The sequence below is a fragment of the Penicilliopsis zonata genome, assembly GCF_001890105.1.
Source record: "Penicilliopsis zonata CBS 506.65 unplaced genomic scaffold ASPZOscaffold_2, whole genome shotgun sequence".
NCBI classification, from domain to species: domain Eukaryota; kingdom Fungi; phylum Ascomycota; class Eurotiomycetes; order Eurotiales; family Aspergillaceae; genus Penicilliopsis; species Penicilliopsis zonata.
In genome coordinates this window covers 2,075,148-2,097,357 of record NW_019208912.1, presented here as the reverse complement: position 1 = coordinate 2,097,357, position 22,210 = coordinate 2,075,148, and the positions used below count along the sequence as shown (strand labels likewise).

Below are 22,210 nucleotides of genomic sequence, written 5' to 3'. Positions count from 1 at the left end.
GTGATCCGATTGCTCAGCAATCACGAGAATACTTTGCTCTACTGCTTCTGATTACATGGGGTATCATGACTCGTCTCTCATTGAGATTAACTATGCATCATCTATCGGCGCACTGAAAGGATTCCATACCCACGTCTGGCCGATCGAGCTGAGAGGGATCCCGCGTGGAGTCCCGACGTCGATCCATTCAGGATCGGGGAACATGGCTAACAATTAATAAGTGACAAGAGATCGGTTGAAAAGGAGACTTACCCTGCTGCAAGGTGGCGATGCCGTCGTGAAAGTCTAGACTGCCGAAATCGGGGAAACCGAGCAGTCCGTCTTCTGGGAGTGTTGGAGATATCACGTCAGGTATACTCTCAGGAATCTGGTTCTGGTGACTTTGATGACTCTGCCGCAACTGTATATCCTCAGTCTCCAGCATGGCTTTCATCTCTTTCTCAAAAATCAACTGGACGAGATCCCGAAGAACATGGTTCGTCTGGTCGGAGAGCAGGGCGCGATGGGCCAGAAAGCGCGACAAGGACATGATCCGCTTGACGGCCTGTTTGGCCAGCTGCGCCTGCGACGAGATGGGATTCGACATGGCGAACACGCACAACACCATGCTCGCCGTGAAGAGATTGATCCCCATAAACGCTGCGGCGTGTGTGTCGCGCGCCTCCTCGAGACAGGGACCGTACACGCCCAGATTCGAGGACTGGATCGCCGAGTTCCAGCACTGGCTTCTGCTTGAGAATTCGTCGTCCGCATCCGTCTGCAATAGCAGTGGTCGGTGAAGCAGGATCTGTACGTTGTCGTATGCTAGTTGCAATGCTAATGCTTGGAGCATGAACAGCCGCGAAGAGTCTTGGAAATTGCTACTGCTACTGCTAGCCTTTTCGTGAAGATCCTTTAGCTTCAACTCCGGGGGCAGATGCGCAAACCACCGACGCAGCTGCTGGTCGATACGGCCGACTTTGGCCGCCAGTGAAGCGCGATCGGCGTTTTTGTGGAAGTAAATGTCCGCGACAATAGGCGAGGCGATGCGGTACAGCTGGATCTTGCATTTGACATAGGTGAAGGTGGTGACAGGCGAGGAGTCTGCGAGCACGGTACGAAACGCAGGATGCACGAGGGTGGTGTCGCCCCTGTTCTCGGGCAGGCAGACCTCGATCTCCTCGTCGCGCAGACAGCACGGTCGACCGTACACGATGGAAGCGAAGCGGTCGAAAACGTATAACGCCCAGAACGTCCGGCGGCGGTCCTCGCGCGCATGCTCCGACAGGCTGCGTCGCCAGCCGGATTCCCGCGCGAGACCCATGATCTCGCTGCAGCGGATTCCGGCGCCCAGCACGACGTACGCCAGGTTAGGGCGGCCGTGGTACAGGTAGAAGGAACCCAGGAGGACGCAGGCCTGGACGGCCTCGACATCTGCCCCGTCAAGAAGGTCTAGTAGGTTTCCTTCGATTTTGGCGAGGGAACGGGTGCGGAATGCCTGCATATCAAATTCTCCTTCCCCTCCATTACTCTCGTGGTCTTCTACCGAGTTTCTCCTCTCTCCGGCAGTGTAGTAATGCGCTCCGAGCGAGAGAACCAGCAGGATCAGAAGCAGCTGGTGCCTCGAACGAGGACCAGACAGACAGCGCTGCGAGGTGACGACCGCCTCGTACTCTCCGCGGAAGGTGGGTTCGTGAAACACCAGCATGAACCAGTGGACGGCACGCAGGTACGTTTCCAGCAGGGCGTCTGCGATGGGTTTCGGGGGGAGATCGAAGCCGATTGCCTCGCGCACGGAGATATCAGATGTTGGTGGCGATGGATTACCATGATTCTTCTCGGCGTTCGCTTTGGCGCCACCCGGGAGGGCAGAGATGGAGCTGGCGAGGACCGTTTTCGGGCTGAACTGGTCGATTATCTTGAGAATTAGATATAGCACAACTATACTATTGATATTATCGTAATACCTCTTGCGTCATCCCCGCCGAGGATGTTCTCGCCTCGGAGATGAACCACGTCTCATCGGTACGGCGATGGACCGCAATTTCCGGCAGGGATTCATCCTGTGGTTGCGAACCCTGTTCTTGCTCTTGTAATTGCGATTGCGATTGCGATTGCGCTTTCGATTGACGTAGCTGTCGTCGCTTCTGACGGTCCTGCGTGATACAAGGCACACTGGCACGGATACACAACGCACACGGCCGGTCGCGGTCGCACTTGAGCTTCTGGCGACGGCAGCGCTGGCAGGCGGCCGCAACGCGAGGGCCACGTTTCGCAGGAGGATTCATACTCTCTAGACCAGAGTGTTATTATTGTTCTTCCCAGTTCCGAGGGTTCAGATCGGATGACGCATTTCTTCCACCGGCAAATTCGTTTTGGGGCCCCGCAATTTCCCCGCACCGCTTATCCGAGTTTTAGTAGGTCGATGATTGGTTGAATATGTAGTATGTAGTCGTATAACTAAGAGGTGAATACATATACTTTATATATACTAAAAATATGGTATATAGTATATCATTATTGTCAAGTACAGCTACCTAGGTACCTCTATCAACTGACTGGACATCGTACACAGAGGATCAAGATGGTACAGTCTACAGCAGAATAAATCAGATGGTTAGTTCGAAATAACTAATACAAGGAATGCTTCCACCGGATCCTCCCCAGACGTAATTCCCCTCCACTTCCCCGCGCTGGACCGCCCCCACATATCGGTGTTTCATACCTACTCCAGGATCATAGATATAAGTTCAGAAAATTGTTCAATGGTTGGCTTGATATAAGTGTTAGGTAGGATTCTAGTTAATGTATACGCCCGAGGAGAGTAGCATTTAAGAGCTGGGGTAGATGTCTATATAGTAACCCTGAGTCATGTCTATAGTAACCCTGCATCATGTCTATAGTAACCCTGCGTCCATATCCGGCCATAGTAGAATAATGATTAATGAGATAATAAATGATAGAATATATGAATGAGTAATCTTACTTTATACACTACATGTATTACATGGAGATCTTCATCCTAACCTGTATTACCTGAACTGTCCATTCCTTTTCTATCCAAGATGAGGTCATTTGCGGGTCCAGATATCATTAAATACTGATTCTTCTCTTCTCCTATCCTTTATTTCTATTCTTCAGTTCTATTCAGTTCTCTTCATCAGTTCTATTCATCCTCCATGTATCAACCACGCGGAAAAACCCTCAGCGCCCTGATCAGCGCCGCCTGCAGCATGGGCTTCCTGCTGTTTGGCTGTACGTAGATGATCTTCGATTCTATACTGTATACTAACTTGACAGACGACCAAGGCGTGATGGGAGGGATCATCGATTCCAGCTCCTTTGTCAAGCAGTTCAACCATCCATCGGTAGGTACAGACCTATGGAGGTTGAAAAGCTCAATCGATGATATTGATAATGATATTATAGGCCCTCCAACAAGGCCTGATCACCGGCTTATACGACATCGGCTGTCTCTTCGGTTCCATCGGCACCTTCATCTTCGGCGAGAAACTGGGGCGTCGACGATCAATTGTATCCTTCTTCTTCTTCTTCTTCTTCTTCTTCCTCTACATTCTATTATATTTTACCCTCCTAACTGACTCAGTACATCGGCTGTGTGATTGTGATTGTCGGGACAATCCTCCAGGCAACATCCCGAACCATCCCGAACCTGATGGTGGGAAGAATCGTCACCGGCTGCGGAGTGGGAATCATGACTTCCATCGTGCCTACCGTGAGTTCTTCTCTGTTTCCATCGACTTCGTCCCTCCCGTGAGTTCTTCTATATTAAGAATGTAGTGGCAAAGCGAAGTCTCTGGCGCCGAGAATCGAGGCTCCTACCTGACGATCCAGAGCGGCAACATCAACACCGGCTTCGTGCTGTCCAACTGGCTCACGCTGGGCGCCTCGTACGCCTCCTCGCAGTTCCAGTGGACCTTCCCCATCGCCGTGCAGGTCCTATTCGCCCTCTATCTCCTGGCGACCGTGCCCTTCCTGGTCGAGTCGCCGCGCTGGGTGGCACACCATCGCTCGCTCGACGAGGCGACTCTCATCATCGCCCGGCTGCACGACCGGCCGGTCGACGACCCCCTCGTCCTGCAGATCCGCGAGGAGATCCGACACGCCCTGGAAGACGAGCAGGAGAGTGCCTCGTGGGCTGATCTCTTCCGCAACGGCGGGCAGCAGAACTGTCGCCGCATGCTGCTTGGGTTTGGGGTGCTCTACATGCAGCAGCTGACAGGAATCAAGTATTTTCCCCTTATAAAGTGTTCAGAATAACTTATGCTAAGAGCCAGTTCTATCGCGTATTATTTCCCCGTCGTCTTGACCGAATATCTCCCCCTCAGCGAAACAATGGCCCATGTCGTCGCCGCCATCGCCGCCACGCAGTATCTGCTCTTCTCCTTTGCGCCGCTGCTCTTCATCGAACGGCTGGGCCGTCGCACGATCCTGATCTCGGGCGCCGCAGCCTTGATGGTCCTCTCGGCGCTCATCGCCGTCGGCTTCAACATCCCCGGTCGGGGGGGGGCCATCATGACGGTGGTCATGTACTGTCTCTTCTACGATGCGTTTGCCATGAGTTATCTGAACGTCCCGTGGATGTATGCTCCGGTGGGTTTACTTTCTGGCTCCTTGATTCAATAGGATGCTAAAGGTTTCTAGGAAATCAATTCCCTCCGGATGCGGTCCAAAGGAGGCGCCATTGCCTCGGCGTCGAACTGGCTGTGTACGTCAATACTTGTATACAAGAAGTCATAAAAGCAGGATCATGCTAACAATCCAGTCAACGGGATCGTCGTCACCATCACTCCGTCGAGTCTTGCTTCCATCGGCTGGAAATACTACATTGTTTGTAAGTCAATCACCGAGGTCAATCAAGCCCAGTAAACGGCCCAACTGATCGATCGACAGGGGCCGTATTCAACGCCTCCTTCATCCCGATAGTCTACTTCCTCTACCCCGAGGTCCGCGGCCTGTCTCTCGAGCAGATCGACCATATCTTCGAAGGAAAAGGCCACGGCTGGTCGTGTCTGACGCAGGGAGTGCGTGAGAGCGTGCATGTCCTCGATGGGGAGGAGTATCTGCACGGCCGCAGTGAGAGTGACAGTTGCAAGGAGTTGAATGGTTAGATATAAATATGTATTTATATATATTATACAACAATTATATAAATATATATATATTATATATACTATACAAATAATATACTCTAATACTCCAATCGGATGTTCTTGTACCGATCCACCGGAATAGATCCAGTCTATATAACCATCTCATCTATCACACTACATTTCTTCCAAGTACTCTATATCTATTCTATTACTCTATATTCTATATTATTTATTATAATGACCCGCCCCGACGCTCAAGCAATCCCCTATCAAGGCCCTCCCCTCCCCTCCGTCCCCCCCGACCTGGTGGTCGCCAACATCCTCGACCTGGAAAGCTTCGACAAACGATACTGGGTCCCCCAGGCTGAAGGCGTCTGGTTCCGCCCGCTGCTCTTCAACGTGAGCCAGGGCTACTTTGTCAATCTGCTGCGTGTGCGCCGCTCCGGCATTCTAAGTCGTCATCGCCATACGGGGCCCGTCGCCGCGACAACCCTCAAAGGTCGATGGCATTATCTCGAACACGAATGGTGGGCGGAACAGGGTTCCTTCTCGTACGAACCCCCGGGAGATATACATACCCTTGAAGTACCCGATGGGGTGGACGAAACCATCGTCCTGTTCCATGTCACGGGCGCGTATATCTATGTTGATCCCTTGGGGGAGGCGATTGCCACGGAGGATGTGTTTTCGAAACTCGCCACAGCAAAGGAGTATTATAAGAGTATTGGTTTGGAGGGCTATGAGCAGCAGTTTATTCGATAGAAAAATTTTGTACTGAGCTTTTCTATTTCACCCTGGTAACCAACTTGCCTGTATTGCCCCCCGAGTAAAGCATCATCCAGGTCGATGGAATGTCCTTGAACGCAGTGTCGACCACCATCTCGCTCTCCTCGCCAATCACCAGCGTGCCTTTCTTCCATTCTTCCACGAGAATCGCCCGCACTTCGGCCAGATGGTCGATCCAGTCGATGTTGATGAACCCTAGGATTTGCAGGCGCATGGTGATAACTTCCTGCGTGGCGTTAGCATGCTTTAACACAAAAAAAAAAAAAAAAAAAACTCCGTCTTACGTAGAAGTTCTTCAGTCCGGTGATGTCTGCGTCGCGGTTGTAGTTTGAGATCGTGCCACTGCTCATTAGGTCACTAGGTCGAATATATATAAAACATCAGTAAGTCATACCTTGCAGCTACACGCCCAAACTTGGCCAGTCGCGTCAGCATAAAGTCCAGGATTTCACCGCCGACATTGTCTATACAGCTACATTAGCCGAAATCCCCGGTTCCAGGAAAGTGTAGCCACACCGAAATAGATCTCCACAAACCCCTCCGTCTCCTGGGTGAGTGTCTGCTTAAACGAGAGCGACTTGTAGTTGATGCACACGTCGGCGCCGAGCTTTTCCACCCATCGGCATTTCTCGTCCGTCCCTGCAATCCCAATGACCTGACAATTAGAGATAGAAAAGGAAGAGAATAAGGTAGCAAAGACATTTACCTTTCTGCATCCGATCATCTTCTTGGCGATCTGCACCACCATCGTCCCGACAGCACCCGCCGCCCCGCTGACGACAATCGCATCCCGCGCCGTCGCCTTGACGATCTGCGTGAGGGCATAGTACGCCGTGAAGCCCGGCAGGCCCAGCGCGCCCAGGAAATGCGTGACGGGCAGTCCGGCGGGAATCTCCTCGATCACCGCCACCTTCTCCCCTTCGTCGACAGAGTACTCCGCCCAGCCCGGGTTCCCTGTCACCAAACTCCCGACGGGGACTGCCGCACAGCGCGAGGCGACTACCTGCGCGATCCCCATCGATTTCATCGTCTCGCCCACCTGCACAGGAGGCAGGTACAGGCGTTCTGCCTGCGCCAGCGGGGAGATCCACGACCGCTGCGCAGGGTCGTTGCTCAGGTACAGCGTTTTCAGCAGCACCTGGCCCTCCTGCAGGGCGGGGAGAGCAACTCCCTCCTCCAGTTGGAATGTGGCATCCTTGCCGTCCAGCACGGGGGTTCCGTACGGCTTCTCGCGCAGTACCCAGCGCTGTGTTTTTGTTGGAGAGCTCATGGTTTTCCGGTCCGTCTGCAATCAATCAATTGAGTCACTTGGAAGAGAATGGTTAGCAGTAAATCCTTGGACTCTGTATTCATTTATATGACGTGGTTTACCCCTCCTGGCTTATTCAGCTCATCCGAGCTCGTGCTGATCCCACCGGAAAAGACGGAGACACGGCGATCGTCGTTGTTACGGAGTAATTATCCTGTTTTCAATAGCGTTGTCGATTCCTTCGTAGCCATGTAGTCATGTACGGAGTATTCATGTACTCCATAGTATTGTCGAACCAGTGCCTGGTCTCCATTCAGTGGTTGGTTGCTCTGAGGTAGAACTGGTAGGAAGCAGTGTTCGGAGTGCAGTGAGTGTTGAGAGCAGGACAGTATTAATAGTATTGAATTATAATATTTAACATATGACTGCCTTCAACAACAGCATCATTGGTCTAGTGGTAGAATTCATCGTTGCCATCGATGAGGCCCGTGTTCGATTCACGGATGATGCATTCTCTTTTTTTTTTTTTTTCTCAGAAAACCAAAAATTCCCCTCAAATTCCCCCTATCTTCATTCTTCAGGTACCATCCCAACAACAATAACTGTACAGACAGATTTACAGCACTGTTCTACTACATAACATAAATAGTTATCTTCTATTTTACTCTATCGTCACTCTGATCTTCGACCCTTATTCCCTGTTTCCACCCACTGTGGACCAGCCGACGGATCCGACACCCTGCCACGCAACCTCTCCCTTACCCAGACCCTGTCGCGGTGGATGCTCTTGAGTCTTGATTCTCGGTTCGCTGAGTGGCTCCTCCTTCTTACTGGCTGTCCACGGCTCGGCCAGAGTCTCCCTCTGGGTCTGGAGCGCTGACGAAGGGTGTCTCGGATGCTATTCTTAGGCGGGGATTGTCCCTTTGTGCCTGTGTCTGTGTGTGTGTGTCTGTAAGTGCCCCTAGCCTCATCCCGCCCGCCCCTTCTTGGCTCGATCATCTTCTCTCCACGCGTTGCTCAGTCATTTCTCTCTGCAGACCATCGCATCGCCACTTATCGCCAGGCGACCGCCGATAAAGAGATAAATAAAACGAAAGTGAAACGCTAGAGCCCCGCGGGGGACACGATTCTTGTCTCCCTCCTTCGCTCCTTCAGCCATGATGCCGACCGCTGGAGGTTGGTCCAGATGGACTGGATACCTGGTGACTGCTCTCCTCGCCCTCCAGGGGGCGCTGGCCCTTGACTTGAACATTGACTCGAGCGGTATGTTTCTCCTCCATCCTGCTTTGCGCTGCCTGTCGTTCACGGGGCTAACATGTGTTTGACTAGACTCCATCAAAGCTGCCGCCAGCAACGCCGCATACGGGATGATGATCCATTATCAGGGCAACGAGACCGGTCATATTCCTGGCAAACTGCCGGGCACGTGGTGGGAAGGCGGCGCCATGTTCATGACCCTGATCCAATACTGGCATTTCACCGGCGACGACACGTACAACGAGGAGGTGATAGAAGGCATGCAGTGGCAGGCAGGAGACTGCGACTACATGCCCTCCAACTGGAGTAGTTATCTTGTACGCAGAGAGCGCCCTCGCTTTTCCCCTCCCCCTTTCAACTCCGCTACACGCACGCGCGCGAACCCTTTTGGCTGATTCCTTCTTTGTCCGCCGACCGCAGGGAAACGACGATCAAATGTTCTGGGGTCTCGCGGCCATGACCGCAGCCGAACTCAACTTCCCCGACTCCACTGATGGATACTCGTGGCTCGCCCTCGCCCAGGGCGTTTTCAACACGCAGGTCAACCGATGGGACACAACGTCATGTAACGGTGGGATGCGGTGGCAGATCTACAGTTATGAGGCCGGTTACGATATGAAGAACTCCATCTCCAACGGTGGCCTCTTCCAACTCGCTGCTCGCCTGGCGCGCTACACCGGCAACACAACCTATGCCGAATGGGCTGAGAAGATCTTCGACTGGTCGGCCACCACACCACTACTGAGCAATAGCACCTGGAACGTCGCCGATTCTACAGAGACCACCAACGACTGCGCTACCCAGGGCGACGATCAATGGACCTACAATTATGGTACCTATATCATGGGCGCTGCCTACATGTATAATTATGTCAGTGACCTTCTCCCTTACCGAGAGAGAGAGAGAGAGAGAGAGAGAGCTCAACTAACCTGCATGCAGACTAATGGAACCACAAAATGGCTCGACGCCGTCACCGGTCTTCTCAACGTCACCCTCGACCGATTTTTTCCTTCCAGCCATGGCGGAGAGATTATGTCCGAGATCCTCTGCGAGCCGACCGAAGTCTGCAACGACAACGAGATCATCTTCAAGGGTCTGCTTTCCACCTGGCTGGCCTTCACCTCCCTGGTAGTCCCGTCGACGTACGATGAGATCTGGCCCAAGCTCCAGGGCTCTGCGCAGGGCGCTGCCGCCACCTGCATAGGAAATAGCAACAACACGTGCGGCGTGCGCTGGTATGGCGACGTGTGGGACGGATGGTCCGGCCTGGAGGAGCAGATGAGCACCACCAGCATTTTCAGCGTCAACATGATCCCTTTCATGAACACCTCCGCCGCCCCGGTCACCTCCACCACCGGCGGAAACAGTACCAGTGACCCCTCGGCCGGTACCACAGACAAGGATAGCGACACCGAGACCACTACCGCGATCACCACAGGCGACAAGGCAGGTGCTGGCATCTTGACCACCGTCTTTGTGGGAATGTGGATTGGTATGATCGCTTGGGTGCTCATTGGTTGATTTTTTTTTTCTTTCTTTCTTTTGGAATTTCTTGTTGGTTTCTTCTTGTCATTTTTAAACTATCTATACGGAGTCTCTCTTCATGTGTTCTTTTCTTTTTCCTGTCTTTTTTTTTTTGCCAAGGGCATTTATTTTACCCCGATTGATCTGGCTTTGGAATTGGAGGCCCGTTCATCATTTTGTATACTAGAGCATGCATCTACTGGCAATACCCATACCCCACTGGCATAGGCCATCATCTCATCATTGCTTTCATGTTGCCGCTATTTCCAACGGCTTTTCAGAAAGAATAAACGAGCGTTCGTTCTCCTGCGATCCCCACATTCCATTCCTAACTGAGTCATGAAGCCGCATAAGATTGAAGTTGTACGGAGTACTTTATATGAGTACGACAAGGTCATTGACGCATCATATGTATCTTCTTGATCAACAAAAGGATACTAGTGATACAAAGGAAGATCTGACAATGATATTATTCATCTCATTGTCTTCTTGCCAAGACAACCGATCGCCGCCAAGTCCAGCCTGGCGGGCCTTGCCGATCCTTCACAACGGATGAGTCTACTCCGTACCGAGTTTGGCTGTATTTTGACAGAGGGTTTGGAAGGGATGGTTGGTTTGTGAGCTGGTGAGGATTCGATGGATAGAAGGTTAATGGAACTGACTGAATGATAGGGTGTTAGAACGCTGAAGTACGGCCTTCACTATGTCCACCTTTGCTCACTAGTAGTTATGCAGTGCTACATGACAAGATACTATTGAGAACTAGGTTACAATGAGCATGTCCTGTCATATTCTATTAATGATCATCACATGGGTGGCCTTGAATAAAGAGATATAAATGCGTGCGTTCCCGAATCAAAACTTCTATCCATGGAATAAGAAAGATTAGCTAGAGGGATAAAAAACCACCTTGTACCAGATTATCATTCGCAATGCGCTTCACACTGGCCTCCCTCCTCGCCGGCTCCGTCGCCGTCCTCGCCGTACCAAACATCAACCTGGGCTTCCTGGGCTTCCCCTCCGGCGGCAAGTTCATCGCCTGGGAGGCGGGACTCAGCGAGAAAGACGCCTGCGCAAACTACGTGACCATCACAGGCTCCGACGGCGGGCCTGCACCCCCCCGCTGCGGCACCGAATTCACCCTCGACGGCAACACGGGTCTCTCGCTGGCCTGTCTTTCGGACGGGTCGACCGTGACGGGCGTCAACCAGGACGGCGCGCAGGTGGAGAGCTGCTCGCCTGTGTCGGATGAGGGGACGGCATGCACGCAGGGCGTCGAACTGACACAGGCATATGCTTGTGTGGTTTAGCTGTCCACGGTGCCGCCATCCAGTCTCGACCTACCTACGAGGTATTAGGTATCTACCTGGAAATACCTGTATCCTCATTCTTGTTAGCCAATAGAGATGCCTTCTAGCATCTAGTGAATGGATGGTCTTATTGGTCACCTATATGTGAAGTATGCTCTCACCTTGACATCTCTCACTTTGAAAAGTGAAGATAGAAACAAACATAGTTATTCTTCGCTTAGCAGTTAGTAAGTCGATGTTCACTATTTAATCTATAATTTTTCTGCTTCTCTTCCCTCTCTCTCTTCTTTCTTCTCCTCACCCCCTTGCTCTATCGATCCTAAATTATCTTACACTTGAATCTTCTTACACTTGCAATTGCCTCTACATCATGAAGTTCCTTATCATCCTTTTCCTGGGCTTCCTCCAGGTCGCCCTTGGAGCCAGTCTCCCCCAGAAGAACACCATGGGTGACATCGCTATCGTCAATGGAATCGAAACCACTCCCAGCGTCACCGCAGACCAGCCCATTCCTTTCCCCTCTGCCAGCGGCCCAGCTGTGCCTGACTCCTTTGATCCCAACGCCGATCCTGTCCCCGATCAGCTTGCCTACCCCGATTACGAAGGATACCTGCCTGACGACTATGTCCTGCCTGCCGCTATGGCTACCAGTCCTGCCATCATCGCTGCCTTGAAGATCCCTCAGCCTGAGGTAGCCCATTCCACATTTTCATCATAATTATGTCTCTTGCTAACTATTAAGGGCCTCTGTATTGGCTGGTGCATGGGCTCCGCCACGCGCATGTGCATCTGTGCCAATCCCAAGTACCAGTGCCGTTGTGGCCATGCTCACTCCGCTTGTATCTGCAATGTGCGTTAATGGATCATTCTTGGTCTAAGCACATGGTATGTTTGTTTCTCCTTCTGACTCCCTGTAGAGTACACGCTGATTGAGGTAGCTTTGGACAATGTCTATCCGATAGACGTCGACATCGGCTTACCGGCTCTGATCTCTGAGATACGCGGTGGAAAATGGGGGGTTGGATTTCGCTTTGGCTTCCATACTGCGAGGCTTTTAGCTTTAGTATCTAAGGTGATCTAGAAATTTTACAACTTCACTCTGTGCATTTTTCTCGTAGTTACTCTAAGTTAAATCTCTAGATATTGTGTGTAGGAGAGGAGGAATAAACAGTATGCTCTAGTCTAGCGTGCCCTACCTAGAATAAGTACCAACAGCAATAAGAATAAATGAACCATCCAACTTGTTTCAATTGGCTATGCCATACAGGTTACGATGGAGGCCACTGCTCATAACAAACTATCCAGGATAAGTTGCCAAAGAGACTTACCTCCTGGCTCCGTCGTCGGTCTGTCCTGGTCCTTTCCAAAGTCCTCCAGGCTAACCTCGTTGCTTCTCCTGGCTTATAACCCCCTTGGCTGCGGACTACCAGACTCGCAGAGCCTTCATTTAGATTACGCACAAAGGACAGCGTGTTGCAGGCACCATCCTGCGATGACTCACCCCGGAACTCGAGAGTAAGTTGCTTCAGACACGGCATTTTTTGAACTGCGTATGCAGCGGCCACGTAGAGTTTGTCCACCTCGGCGCTGTTGACAATGCCGCGCTTGCCATACCCCCTTTCATCTTCGTACTCCCATGCCTCGTCGATGGTTTGGGGGGCGTCAATTGTTTTGAAAGGATCGTTATAAAGGAGCCATAAACCTATCAGAGGTTTAATTATCAAGGACTGAGAATCTATCCGAAAAGTAATAACCACTGTCAAACATACGTACCGTCAGCAGAATAAGGTGGCATGTCTAAAACTTCAAACTGTTCTAGATTCAGCCAGAAAGGCTCATCGTCTTGGACTGGCCAGAAGAGGTCACTGCTGATTCGAACCCCACGAAGTCGGATATTTCGAAGACGCATGCTGAGTACCCGCAACGAGATCGACAACTCGTCTCTACCACTCACTGAAAGATAGTCAACTGCGTTGTGCATCGGACTAAGCGACATATCATTCCAAATGCTGAGCTCGAAGGTGTCCAAATGGGGTGGCAGGAAATGTATGGTGTCTGCAATACCTAACACAAGGCCTCGTCAGCACCAGGGCTTCATACGCGCATTCAAAAGATCGCTTCGTACCCTGTCTGCGTTCCCTCACAGCTTCTTCTGCCCTTGATATGACAACATATCCAACATCGATAGTCGCTTTCCTGAGATTTGGAAAGATCGCCAACATTTCCATGATCGAAGCCGGCCAGAACCGATCACTGAAGCTCTTGTGTAAGGAGAATGAGTTGACGACTGAAAGAGTTGGAAGGGATGCTAGATCTCCCTTCCCCAAGCGAGCCAGGTATGGAAGCAGGTTAAACCTCCAACCCTGGCGATGGTTGAGAGAAGCTGCATCTTCTGGATCAGACAGCCGGGGCAGCTGCCCATCTCCCTCACCATTGTAACACACCTGTCCAGGGCCCTCGAGAGCCAATTCGATGCCCAAGCCTTGATCTCGATCCCCTTCCCATGAGTAAAGCAGCTGGAACATCCGAGACAACTCCTCAAACCACCTCTGGTCGTAGATATCCTGAAGAGCATCCGTAAACGCCTCGGCACAAAGATCTTGCTCTTCGAGAGACAAGGGAATCGAATAGTCGATACATGCCCACCAGTCAATCGTGCGAATATACCCTCTGCGCGCCCGTCGAAACCAATCGCCCGATGTAAGGTCATCGAGTTTGTCCACATAAACCACCTGAATCTCTTTCCAGATCAGAGCCTCCGTGGCTGTCTGCCACCTGCGTGAGATGGTGGTAAGAGGCGCGAGCGTCTGTGTCGACGAAGCCTGCTCCGTGAGGGCAGATATGATCAGCCAGATGAGCTCTTGCGGCAGGCGCTCCATCTTTGCTTCGATGGCTGCCTGTGACGGCCTCTCCCTTGCTGTATCAGCATCTTCAGAAGAGCTCAAAACCCAAAGGATACGGAGGGAGGCGTGTCTAGACCGGGAAGGAAGCATCCCAGGGCTCTCTTGGTAAGAAAAAGGCAGGCGCGAGTCAATGTTACGCCTGAGGCATACTAATCTGCCTGAGGCAGCATGTTTAATATAAATAAGCTCGGGCACGTGTGGCTCCTTCCTAAATAGGACTGGTGGCACCCACACCACTGAGACTTTGATTCACCTTATTTCTCTCTCTCTCTCTCTCTCTCTCTCTCTCTCTTTCTATTTCCTCTCCTCTGACGACAATCGACTGCAAGAGTCGATTTCAACAAGTTTCCCTGATGAAGACGTCGTCTGAAATGACACTGGCCATCAATACATACAGACAATGATTCGGGGGACATTTTTGGAATCATTCCTGAGAGTAATTGGGAGGTAAGCTGTTCTACCAGTCAAGACTGTGATACTTTTTCACTTTATTGGGGAATTTTCATTTCATGGTCTAATATAAAATAGGAAACAGCCAATGACCCGGCTGACATGAGGATGCATCGCAACGGAAGAGTAGGGACTTTCACATCGAAAGTAAGCAAGTGTTGAATATATACAATATTGAAGGAAATTAAATGAGAGAGAAAGTACGGCATAGAAGAAAGCCACAGAGTGCTATGACGAACGTTGACTGAGCGGTATCGTATCATTGACGTTGAAATCAAACTCCTGCATTGGCACCTCACTGACTTCTTCGTCATCTCCATAGTCCACGGTATATGTCATGGATCGCACAATGCCATCTTTACCTTGAGGTATGGATGGGAAACCACTTCGCCTGGTGGTTGAGCGATTGCGGCCTCGGCTTCTGCTGCCAGACTCATAATAATGTCGAGGATCAGATCGAGTTGACCCCATGAGTCTGGGGAAAAGGCGAACCAGAATGACACGCATCGTAGGCATGCAAGCGCATATAATACCAACATTGATTTCAATCGTGGACCAGACCGCGGCATCCCATTCGTCCCATGTGGGATTTGTCGAGTTTGCAAAATTGACAAGAGATGAGAGACGAATGGCGCTGACGATAGTCACGAACGCTCCCACGCAGAACATCAGCGCAACGCCGGCTTTTTTCTTCCAGTGCATCTGCAGCTTGGTAAGCTGCCAAAGTGGGATGGCTAACATCCATAGGTCGAGTGCAATACTGATGATTGCGTTGGACCAGGTAATCGCGTTGATATTGAGACAGGTTCCCTGGTGCTCTCCGTCCCAACGGTTCCAATAATAATCTATCGGCTGACATTGGAAGACAGAGACACAAACAAACACCAGGCCGAATACGATATCAACGAATATGGTCACCCAAAGGATGAGTTGCACCCCTTTTCCGGGAAAAATGCGCCGGTAGAAGAATAGCAGAGCCAGCTTCAGGAGCGCCACAAGAGCCAGGTAGAACCACGAGATGTGATAGAAGAACAGAAGGAACCGGGTGATTTGGTCTGGCTTCAGCGTCCATATATCTCGGCCGAGCCCGTTTGTCGCCGCATACCGCACATTAAGAAGGATATTTGGCACCGCCAAAATCACCATGGACAGAACAACATAGTCGTCAACCCCAAGATCTGCCGGTCCCCAAAACAATTTATACAGCACTCGAGTCAACACGAAGAATATCGAGAATCCACCAAGGGCGATGGATAGCACCTTGTACTCTACCGATCTGTCTCGTACAGGAGCGTCGCACAGCGTCTGCGTGATGTTCTTGGCCTCTGCGGAGTGAAAATCACATGTGAGAAACGACCAGGAAGCTTTGGGAGGACGCTGGTACTAACCCAGGGCTTTAATGATTGTACATGACTCTTCAATGCAACTCGTCACATTGCTCTGGAGTGAAGCGCTGTTACATTGACATGTCACATTGGTCGTGCCGCAGGACGAACCCTCCAACCCATCAACCAGACAGGCCAGCTAAGATATTCATCAGTTATCAAGGGCCCCCCTTGCAAGGACAAATGTTGATCTCCCGTCAGGAACATACAGCACATGCGGGCAACTCTGTCAGTGCCGAGGATAGCGACAGCTCTGCTCTCCCGAGAGAGGACAGGGAAAACAGCACGAGGGCCAGCCAGCTGAACCTCATCGTGTCGCGTTGATGACGAGAGAGAGAATGCCAGTCGGAAACCCAGAAGAAACCCGGATGAAGGATCGAAGAAGAAGAAGACACGGAAGACATGAAACACACGAGTCAAGTACTGCGTGGCCTTCGTCCAGAAAGCCCTCTTGCCATCCAGTAACTAGGAAAGATCTGTAACCGAGTGGAACTGGGTGATTATAGTCTGCAGATCTAACGTCGCATCATTCCCCGCAGATGTTCATTCCAGCCGAGGCGTTTCAGCCCAACAGACCGAAGGCCGGACAGACAATCCAATCGCAGGCATTCTTTCGAGATGCAGATTCCGTGCTTACCATGGGATCCCTGGTTCAGCCTCGGAGAATGTGCTCATAAGTTACTAGCCTTGATGATCCAGACGGGCCGTGTATCTCCACCGCTCAGGGGGGGCGGATAAGTGTATTGAGTTGGTTTCAAGGACGATCGATGCGAAGTTCCGATCCGGACGAACTCGTTCCAAAGAGCCATCAACATTTAGAAGCATTCTACTCTATCGATGGACCAAGGGATCCCATCGTGTCTCTTGCTGCTTGCAGGAGGGAGGGAGGAGAAATCAAGGGTCAGAATAGCATGTGCGCCATGCCCGGATGCATGCATGCATGCATTGCGGAGAATCCACGTGGAGCACAGGTGCAAACCCCGAACCAATAACAAATACGGCTCCCACCGAGTTACCTAAACTTCTATGAGTTCTATCCCTACAAGGACGGCAAACGATCCGTGATCCAGAGGTCCGCGCGTCCGGAGAGAGCTGAATCTGGGATGGGCCAATTTCATAATCCCGCTGCTAGAAGGTCCGTGTTGAACCCAAATTTACCTCCCCGAGTAGTCAAAACAGCTAGTTGGCTAGCTACTCACTATCTAGAAGCCACAATTAGGATTCAGTGCTACATAATAATTAACTAACAGCTCTCAGGGTCTGACTAGAAAAGGCCACCATTGAGAGACCCTGGCTGGTTTGATCCGATCGCATTTCTTGCACTATTGAACACCACTCGAACTATTGAACTTGGAAATCTCCACCAAGGCAGCAAAGGTCCCAAGCAGCGATGAAGCATTGATTGAGTCCTCCATCGTTTCAGCGAGTCCCGTTCAAACAGGGACTCTGTGGAGTAATAGCACACAGCCCAGCATCATGCCCGAAGGACGTGAATTTTCAACGGCAGAACTCTCCGAAGATAGCTCCTTCTATCCAATGGAAAATAATGAAGGCAGAGTGGTAGACAGCGATGGATGTTGAAAAGGGCGATCGGACGACCGGGTATTCCGTACGGAGTATATTGCCGAGGCCCTGCTGGATACGAAGAAGCATGCCAGACAGATCCCTGTCGGTCAAGCCATCGTTCGAAACCCATTCATTGAGGAATATAATAGTTAAGGGGTTTGGCTATTTACTATCCTTGGCGAGCAGGGTTGCTAAATGACTCGTAATTTAGGCAGAACTACCAGAGCAGGGGCTTATCATCGACATCAAGGTCTAGTGCAATTATCAAAATCTGCTCAATACCCGGTCCACTGTGACTATCTCAATGGAAGACAATTGCTCTCCCCTTAAGGGATCTAATCATGCAATCATTACCACATCCACATCTACTGCTCGCAGCTATCAACTGACAAGGCCCAGTCGAGTTCATCCACCTTATAGAGTGACCGGAAAACCCGTCGGCACACCGAAAGAAACCCGAAAATCTGACAGGGGCTTAACTTTGATTTCCCATGTCTATTTTCTGACGTGAGATAATCACACCTATGTGGTAGATGGCTGAGACCAACAAGAAGAGTATCACTCACCAGTAGCGTCATAAGTTTCAGTACTCTTTATGTCCAGCTAGCTATAGACAATGCTAGAGTACAATTCCCTTACCCCAACTTTGAATAGATTGTTGATTTATGACTAGATGACTTACAAGCGCTGGCGAATAACAGAGGATAATTCCTGCACTCTATTCAGTTCATTCCTCTGCTCACCTCGCTCGTGGTAACGGTGAAACGCCCACATTTCCTGCAGTTCCCGAGGGAGCGTCCCTTGCACCGAGTCGACGATGAAATCGCCAATCACTGGGAGGAATTTCCAGCCGTGACCTGAGCCAGCAGTTGCGAGATGGATGCCCGCAATACGAGGATGGGGGGCGATCAAAAAGTCCTCTGTTGGGGCACGACTTCTCCTGCAAAGTTGTAAGTATAGAAGGACGGTAACTAAGTATGAGGTAGTGAATGAACGAACCAGCATAATCTTGTTCGATCGAATGGTCTGTCGGCGAGCATGGGCATAATCTCGCGCAGGTTCTCTCTGATTGTGGCTTCAGCATCTGCCGGAATCAGATCCGAGGGATGCGTGATGAGGGTTCGAGGGTGAGAAATCTGCATGGTCCTCGAGGGATCTTCCGGGTGCTGGACTAGAACGGTATTCTTGTAGCCACCCAACCTGCACAAGACTTTCATCTCCCCACGGTACGGAGGGAACAGGTTCAGCCCGGTATTCAGGTTGGTAGTGATCGACATCCCCTTCCACCGCGCTTCCTCTTCGGGCGTGACCTTGATCCAGGCGACCGCGATGGCGATGGAGCTGGCCCGATTGCCCAGATCGACCAACTTGTTGGACCACGCTCCGGCAGCGACGATGACCAGGTCGGCTGTGACGGAATTTCCATCTTCCAAGATCACCCCGGTTGCCTTGCCGTTGACTGATGTGATCTGTCGGACGGGAGTACCACACCTCACCGTCATGGAGGGGATTCGCAAACAGCGGTCATAGTACACCTGGATACACTCCTTGGCATCGATGAACGCATTCTCCAGGTTACAATAGCCCATGGTCCATCGCGGCTTGACGTTTGACGGGGGAAGAGCATTCTCCCCATGGATTGTCTGGTACACTTCTTCGCGGGAGTTGAAGATCACGATGTCGTCTGGGTTGGACGAGGCCTTGGCCAGCTCAAACTGCACTTTCCAGCTCTCTGTATTTTCATCGGGCTGCCCGTCGCTCACCCACGTCATGCCCTGTCGGAACATGTGGCGACTGAGATCAGGGTCATCTTCGAGCTTGCGCTGCGCTTCTTTTGCAAGTCGGGCGTAAACAGGGTCGTCGTAATCTGCACACGTCAATTCCAATTCTTATTATCCATTCAGTAGCAATGAAAGAATAGTCTACCAGCACGGATACACCGAGTAGTGTCGACACTCTCCCCGTCTGCCACGGGGGGAACCAGTCGGTCAATGACAGTCACTTTCGTCGTGGGATGTCGTTTCGCAATGGCTAACGCGGTCGAGAGGCCAAACACCCCTGCGCCGATAATAATCACATTGCTAGGGAAGAGTTCGGAGGACATTTTTCACTGGTTTCACCTAGTCCGAAGAAGTTGAATAATTATGAACAGTCAGAATATATACTCCTTGGTATTCGGTCGGAGAGTCGCCGATACGAAAGACGCGGTAACTTCCGTCCGGCGGTGATTCCCGCTCAGTCTTCGGAGATAATGGCAGGAGTCACTGGTTATTAAATATCTTATTACTACATTATTAGCAATTGAATGATTAGTTCTGGTACTCTGAGTCATCCTTTGGTGTCGGGGTTGAGTGTATTCGCGGATTGTTGTATCTTTTATTGAAATAGTTCTATGTTGAGATGCTATGATATCGTAGACGGTTCGCAGGTTCAATTAATATATCCTTCTGGTTCTCTTCGAGTTGATAAACGCTAATGATATACTCTATCCTCAAAGTAGCTATACATATAAAAGACACTGACTACATTCTCCCCTGGTACTGCCATAAGGCATAACGACGGTACCTGTCCGCACTCATCGAGCGAAACTGCTTCCCCCATTTGATGAAAACCGCAGAGAAAGCAAGGATGGCACAGGCAATGAGAAGAATCGTCACAAACACATACTTGATGCCAATTGCTGAGATCCAGGGGGTCAAGGCGAAGATGAACGCCGTGCTGAATGAGTTACGGATAACTGTGACACCAACCAAGGCATCACCGATGACCTAGACCGTATGAATGAGTGATGTTGATTCTAGTATAAAAAAAGAGGAATTTCAAAAAGAACTTACATCTTTATAAGAGTCGGTTAAATAGGTGATGGTAATGGCGTTTATGGGTGCCACGCCGATATTGTACAAGGCAAACCCCACGGCAATCACTGGCCAGGAAAGACCATTATTCAGACCCAAGCCGAAGAGGAGAGCGCCCAGCGGGATGAAGACCAGGAAAGGAAGCATGCACCACAGCCGAGCTTCGGGCTCGTAGATCCCCTTGTTGCGGCGAGAGATGAATAGGACCACCCAGTCGCTCAGGGGACCCCCGATCAGAGAGCCCAGGGTGATGCCAATGATCTGCGGCAGACTCATGAGGCCGATCTGATGCGAGTCGAAGTTGTATGGGGGCTGTTTCATAAAGGTCGACAGGGTGGTCGACATGACATCTCCCAGGGCAACCAGGATGCCATAGACCAGCGCCACCCAGGCAATCCCGGGAATGGTGGCCAACAGAATGAACGGCTGGTACATGTGACGCAGGAACGTCTTGGTATCGAGGGCAGGAGAAGACGTTGTCAGTGCCATCCGTTGCCAGTAGGTTTTGATGGGGATGCTGCCACATGGATCCGGTGGTCCTCCTGCTTGGGGTTCTCGGATGCAGTCAGCCTTGGCCTTGTCGGACTTGCCAGCCTCCACGATTGTCTCTGGCTCTGGCAGAGCGGTGATGACAGAGGCATCGAACTTGGACTCCTCGTATGCAAAGCCGATAATCACAACACACGCGCCAAAGAAGATCGCGTTCCACCACCACACCCATCGCCAACCCTGCCCCAGAGTAATGTAGCCGGCAATCAAGGGTCCCAGGGCGCCTGCAACCCACCAGACCCAGATATAAAGCCCGTTTAAGCGGCCCCGTTGATGGACGAAGAAGAGATCGGCCACTGTCATCTGAACGAGCACCTCTGTCAGCGAGCCGAGGAAACATTGGAGGAAATTGATGAGGAGGAGATCAGCGACAGTCTGCATCTTGGCTGACCAGATGCTCAAGGCAAACTGCGCCACAGTGCTGACGAGCACGATAGGACGACGGCCAAACTTGAGCGCAAAGGGGATGAGTATGATGGACCCTGTCGCCAGGGCCGCACAGCCGATGGCGTAACTGTCATTCAGCTGCTCATTGCTGTAGCCCAGCTGCGTCTGCATCGGGCCCCAGGTGGGCGTCGACGCGTTGATGAACTCGTTCACCATGACCACATACAGGCAGACCAGCCCAAAGTTCAGATATTTCCGCCCGCCGGACCAGTTCAGCGGGTCGTTGGGATCCTCCGTCGGTCGAGGCTGCAGGAGGACTTGTCCATCCGCCTGGGGTCGCATGTCCTCCAGGCGAACAGTCCCCGGAGGCCAGTCAACTGCCGTGTCTGCTGTGTCTGTCGTCATTATTCAATTGCGTGTGGCGGCGTGAGACCAGGAGAAAGGTTCAGTCAAGAGTAGTCAGGAACTAGCTCAGGTTATAAGACGAGTCTTATCTCCTGGAAATTAAGTAGAGGAGAGCATCGAGTCCGGGGTATTTCATTGAAGAAAGAGCCTGGCGGAAAATACCGCTCTCGATAAGAAACCTTGTTTGAGCGGACTTTACCGCCGTATCTTGACGTGGTTTTCTTGGAGTGGGTTGATAGTACCTGATTGTTCTGCAGATAACGCCAAATATGATGGAAATAGTCAACTGGGCTGGTAGGCTGCTTACCCAGTACTCTTGATACGACACGATTTACTGTAATAGCTGACATACGGAGTACGGAGAGATGCAATGGACTTGGTGGTGCCTTTCTCGGTTAATAGTGTATCCGATCCGACTCTTAGTCACCATTTCTGAGTCGTTTATTAGTCAGTATTTCTTAGTCATATCTGAGTCAGCATCCCCTCCGCTT

The 22,210-nt window shown here is 51.2% G+C and overlaps 11 protein-coding genes and 1 non-coding gene across 12 annotated transcripts; 6 read left to right on the top strand and 6 right to left on the bottom strand.

The window, feature by feature from the left end:
• Positions 1-69: 69 nt before the first annotated feature.
• On the bottom strand, positions 70-2,288 carry ASPZODRAFT_90464 (hypothetical protein). Its single transcript, XM_022730396.1, has 3 exons — positions 1,947-2,288; positions 253-1,897; positions 70-206 (listed from the first exon to the last, which is right to left on the bottom strand). The coding sequence occupies exons 1-3, from the start codon at positions 2,265-2,267 to the stop codon at positions 91-93; spliced, it is 2,082 nt and encodes a 693-aa protein (XP_022584886.1). The 5' UTR covers positions 2,268-2,288; the 3' UTR covers positions 70-90.
• Positions 2,289-3,158: 870 nt separating this feature from the next.
• Positions 3,159-5,111, top strand: ASPZODRAFT_13459 (hypothetical protein; the record flags this gene model as incomplete). Its single annotated transcript, XM_022723573.1, has 9 exons — positions 3,159-3,234; positions 3,280-3,347; positions 3,409-3,513; positions 3,587-3,715; positions 3,781-4,229; positions 4,278-4,593; positions 4,645-4,708; positions 4,766-4,834; positions 4,894-5,111. 9 exons carry the CDS (start codon positions 3,159-3,161, stop codon positions 5,109-5,111), a joined length of 1,494 nt encoding a protein of 497 aa, XP_022584885.1.
• A 219-nt stretch (positions 5,112-5,330) lies between these two features.
• ASPZODRAFT_57728 (hypothetical protein) lies at positions 5,331-5,855 on the top strand (the record flags this gene model as incomplete). Its single annotated transcript, XM_022728704.1, has 1 exon — positions 5,331-5,855. The coding sequence occupies one exon, from the start codon at positions 5,331-5,333 to the stop codon at positions 5,853-5,855; it is 525 nt and encodes a 174-aa protein (XP_022584884.1).
• Positions 5,856-5,877: 22 nt separating this feature from the next.
• Positions 5,878-7,149, bottom strand: ASPZODRAFT_149710 (hypothetical protein; the record flags this gene model as incomplete). The annotated part of the gene is made up of 4 exons (XM_022725518.1): positions 5,878-6,105; positions 6,285-6,343; positions 6,396-6,534; positions 6,586-7,149. 4 exons carry the CDS (start codon positions 7,147-7,149, stop codon positions 5,878-5,880), a joined length of 990 nt encoding a protein of 329 aa, XP_022584883.1.
• A 419-nt stretch (positions 7,150-7,568) lies between these two features.
• ASPZODRAFT_t32 lies at positions 7,569-7,639 on the top strand. Its single transcript has one exon. It is a non-coding gene; the product is annotated as a tRNA-Gly (tRNA).
• Positions 7,640-8,164: 525 nt separating this feature from the next.
• ASPZODRAFT_128988 (hypothetical protein) lies at positions 8,165-10,163 on the top strand. Its single transcript, XM_022722170.1, has 4 exons — positions 8,165-8,391; positions 8,458-8,702; positions 8,806-9,255; positions 9,325-10,163. Exons 1-4 carry the CDS (start codon positions 8,286-8,288, stop codon positions 9,904-9,906), a joined length of 1,383 nt encoding a protein of 460 aa, XP_022584882.1. The 5' UTR covers positions 8,165-8,285; the 3' UTR covers positions 9,907-10,163.
• A 678-nt stretch (positions 10,164-10,841) lies between these two features.
• Positions 10,842-11,219, top strand: ASPZODRAFT_13455 (hypothetical protein; the record flags this gene model as incomplete). Its single annotated transcript, XM_022723560.1, has 1 exon — positions 10,842-11,219. The coding sequence occupies one exon, from the start codon at positions 10,842-10,844 to the stop codon at positions 11,217-11,219; it is 378 nt and encodes a 125-aa protein (XP_022584881.1).
• Positions 11,220-11,589: 370 nt separating this feature from the next.
• On the top strand, positions 11,590-12,078 carry ASPZODRAFT_13454 (hypothetical protein; the record flags this gene model as incomplete). The annotated part of the gene is made up of 2 exons (XM_022723558.1): positions 11,590-11,910; positions 11,962-12,078. 2 exons carry the CDS (start codon positions 11,590-11,592, stop codon positions 12,076-12,078), a joined length of 438 nt encoding a protein of 145 aa, XP_022584880.1.
• A 117-nt stretch (positions 12,079-12,195) lies between these two features.
• Positions 12,196-14,098, bottom strand: ASPZODRAFT_13453 (hypothetical protein; the record flags this gene model as incomplete). The annotated part of the gene is made up of 4 exons (XM_022723554.1): positions 12,196-12,270; positions 12,548-12,921; positions 12,993-13,283; positions 13,345-14,098. The coding sequence occupies 4 exons, from the start codon at positions 14,096-14,098 to the stop codon at positions 12,196-12,198; spliced, it is 1,494 nt and encodes a 497-aa protein (XP_022584879.1).
• A 361-nt stretch (positions 14,099-14,459) lies between these two features.
• ASPZODRAFT_149708 (hypothetical protein) lies at positions 14,460-16,268 on the bottom strand (the record flags this gene model as incomplete). Its single annotated transcript, XM_022725517.1, has 6 exons — positions 14,460-14,488; positions 14,518-14,552; positions 14,795-14,816; positions 14,872-15,897; positions 15,961-16,096; positions 16,167-16,268. 6 exons carry the CDS (start codon positions 16,266-16,268, stop codon positions 14,460-14,462), a joined length of 1,350 nt encoding a protein of 449 aa, XP_022584878.1.
• A 370-nt stretch (positions 16,269-16,638) lies between these two features.
• On the bottom strand, positions 16,639-19,627 carry ASPZODRAFT_149707 (hypothetical protein; the record flags this gene model as incomplete). Its single annotated transcript, XM_022725516.1, has 4 exons — positions 16,639-16,748; positions 18,267-18,463; positions 18,523-19,390; positions 19,450-19,627. 4 exons carry the CDS (start codon positions 19,625-19,627, stop codon positions 16,639-16,641), a joined length of 1,353 nt encoding a protein of 450 aa, XP_022584877.1.
• Positions 19,628-19,939: 312 nt separating this feature from the next.
• Positions 19,940-22,047, bottom strand: ASPZODRAFT_23017 (hypothetical protein). The gene is made up of 2 exons (XM_022727916.1): positions 20,358-22,047; positions 19,940-20,291 (listed from the first exon to the last, which is right to left on the bottom strand). Exons 1-2 carry the CDS (start codon positions 21,717-21,719, stop codon positions 20,046-20,048), a joined length of 1,608 nt encoding a protein of 535 aa, XP_022584876.1. The 5' UTR covers positions 21,720-22,047; the 3' UTR covers positions 19,940-20,045.
• Positions 22,048-22,210: the final 163 nt, after the last annotated feature.

Coding starts and splice junctions, on each gene's coding strand:
- ASPZODRAFT_90464 (XM_022730396.1), bottom strand. CDS start 2,267: ATGAATCCTCCTGCGAAACGTGGCCCTCGCGTTGCGGCCGCCTGCCAG. Junction 1,898..1,946: donor CGGCGGGGATGACGCAAGAG/GTATTACGATAA, acceptor CTAATTCTCAAG/ATAATCGACCAGTTCAGCCC. Junction 207..252: donor CATCGCCACCTTGCAGCAGG/GTAAGTCTCCTT, acceptor ATTAATTGTTAG/CCATGTTCCCCGATCCTGAA.
- ASPZODRAFT_23017 (XM_022727916.1), bottom strand. CDS start 21,719: ATGACGACAGACACAGCAGACACGGCAGTTGACTGGCCTCCGGGGACT. Junction 20,292..20,357: donor TAACCGACTCTTATAAAGAT/GTAAGTTCTTTT, acceptor CATACGGTCTAG/GTCATCGGTGATGCCTTGGT.
- ASPZODRAFT_128988 (XM_022722170.1), top strand. CDS start 8,286: ATGATGCCGACCGCTGGAGGTTGGTCCAGATGGACTGGATACCTGGTG. Junction 8,703..8,805: donor CCAACTGGAGTAGTTATCTT/GTACGCAGAGAG, acceptor CGCCGACCGCAG/GGAAACGACGATCAAATGTT. Junction 9,256..9,324: donor CTGCCTACATGTATAATTAT/GTCAGTGACCTT, acceptor ACCTGCATGCAG/ACTAATGGAACCACAAAATG.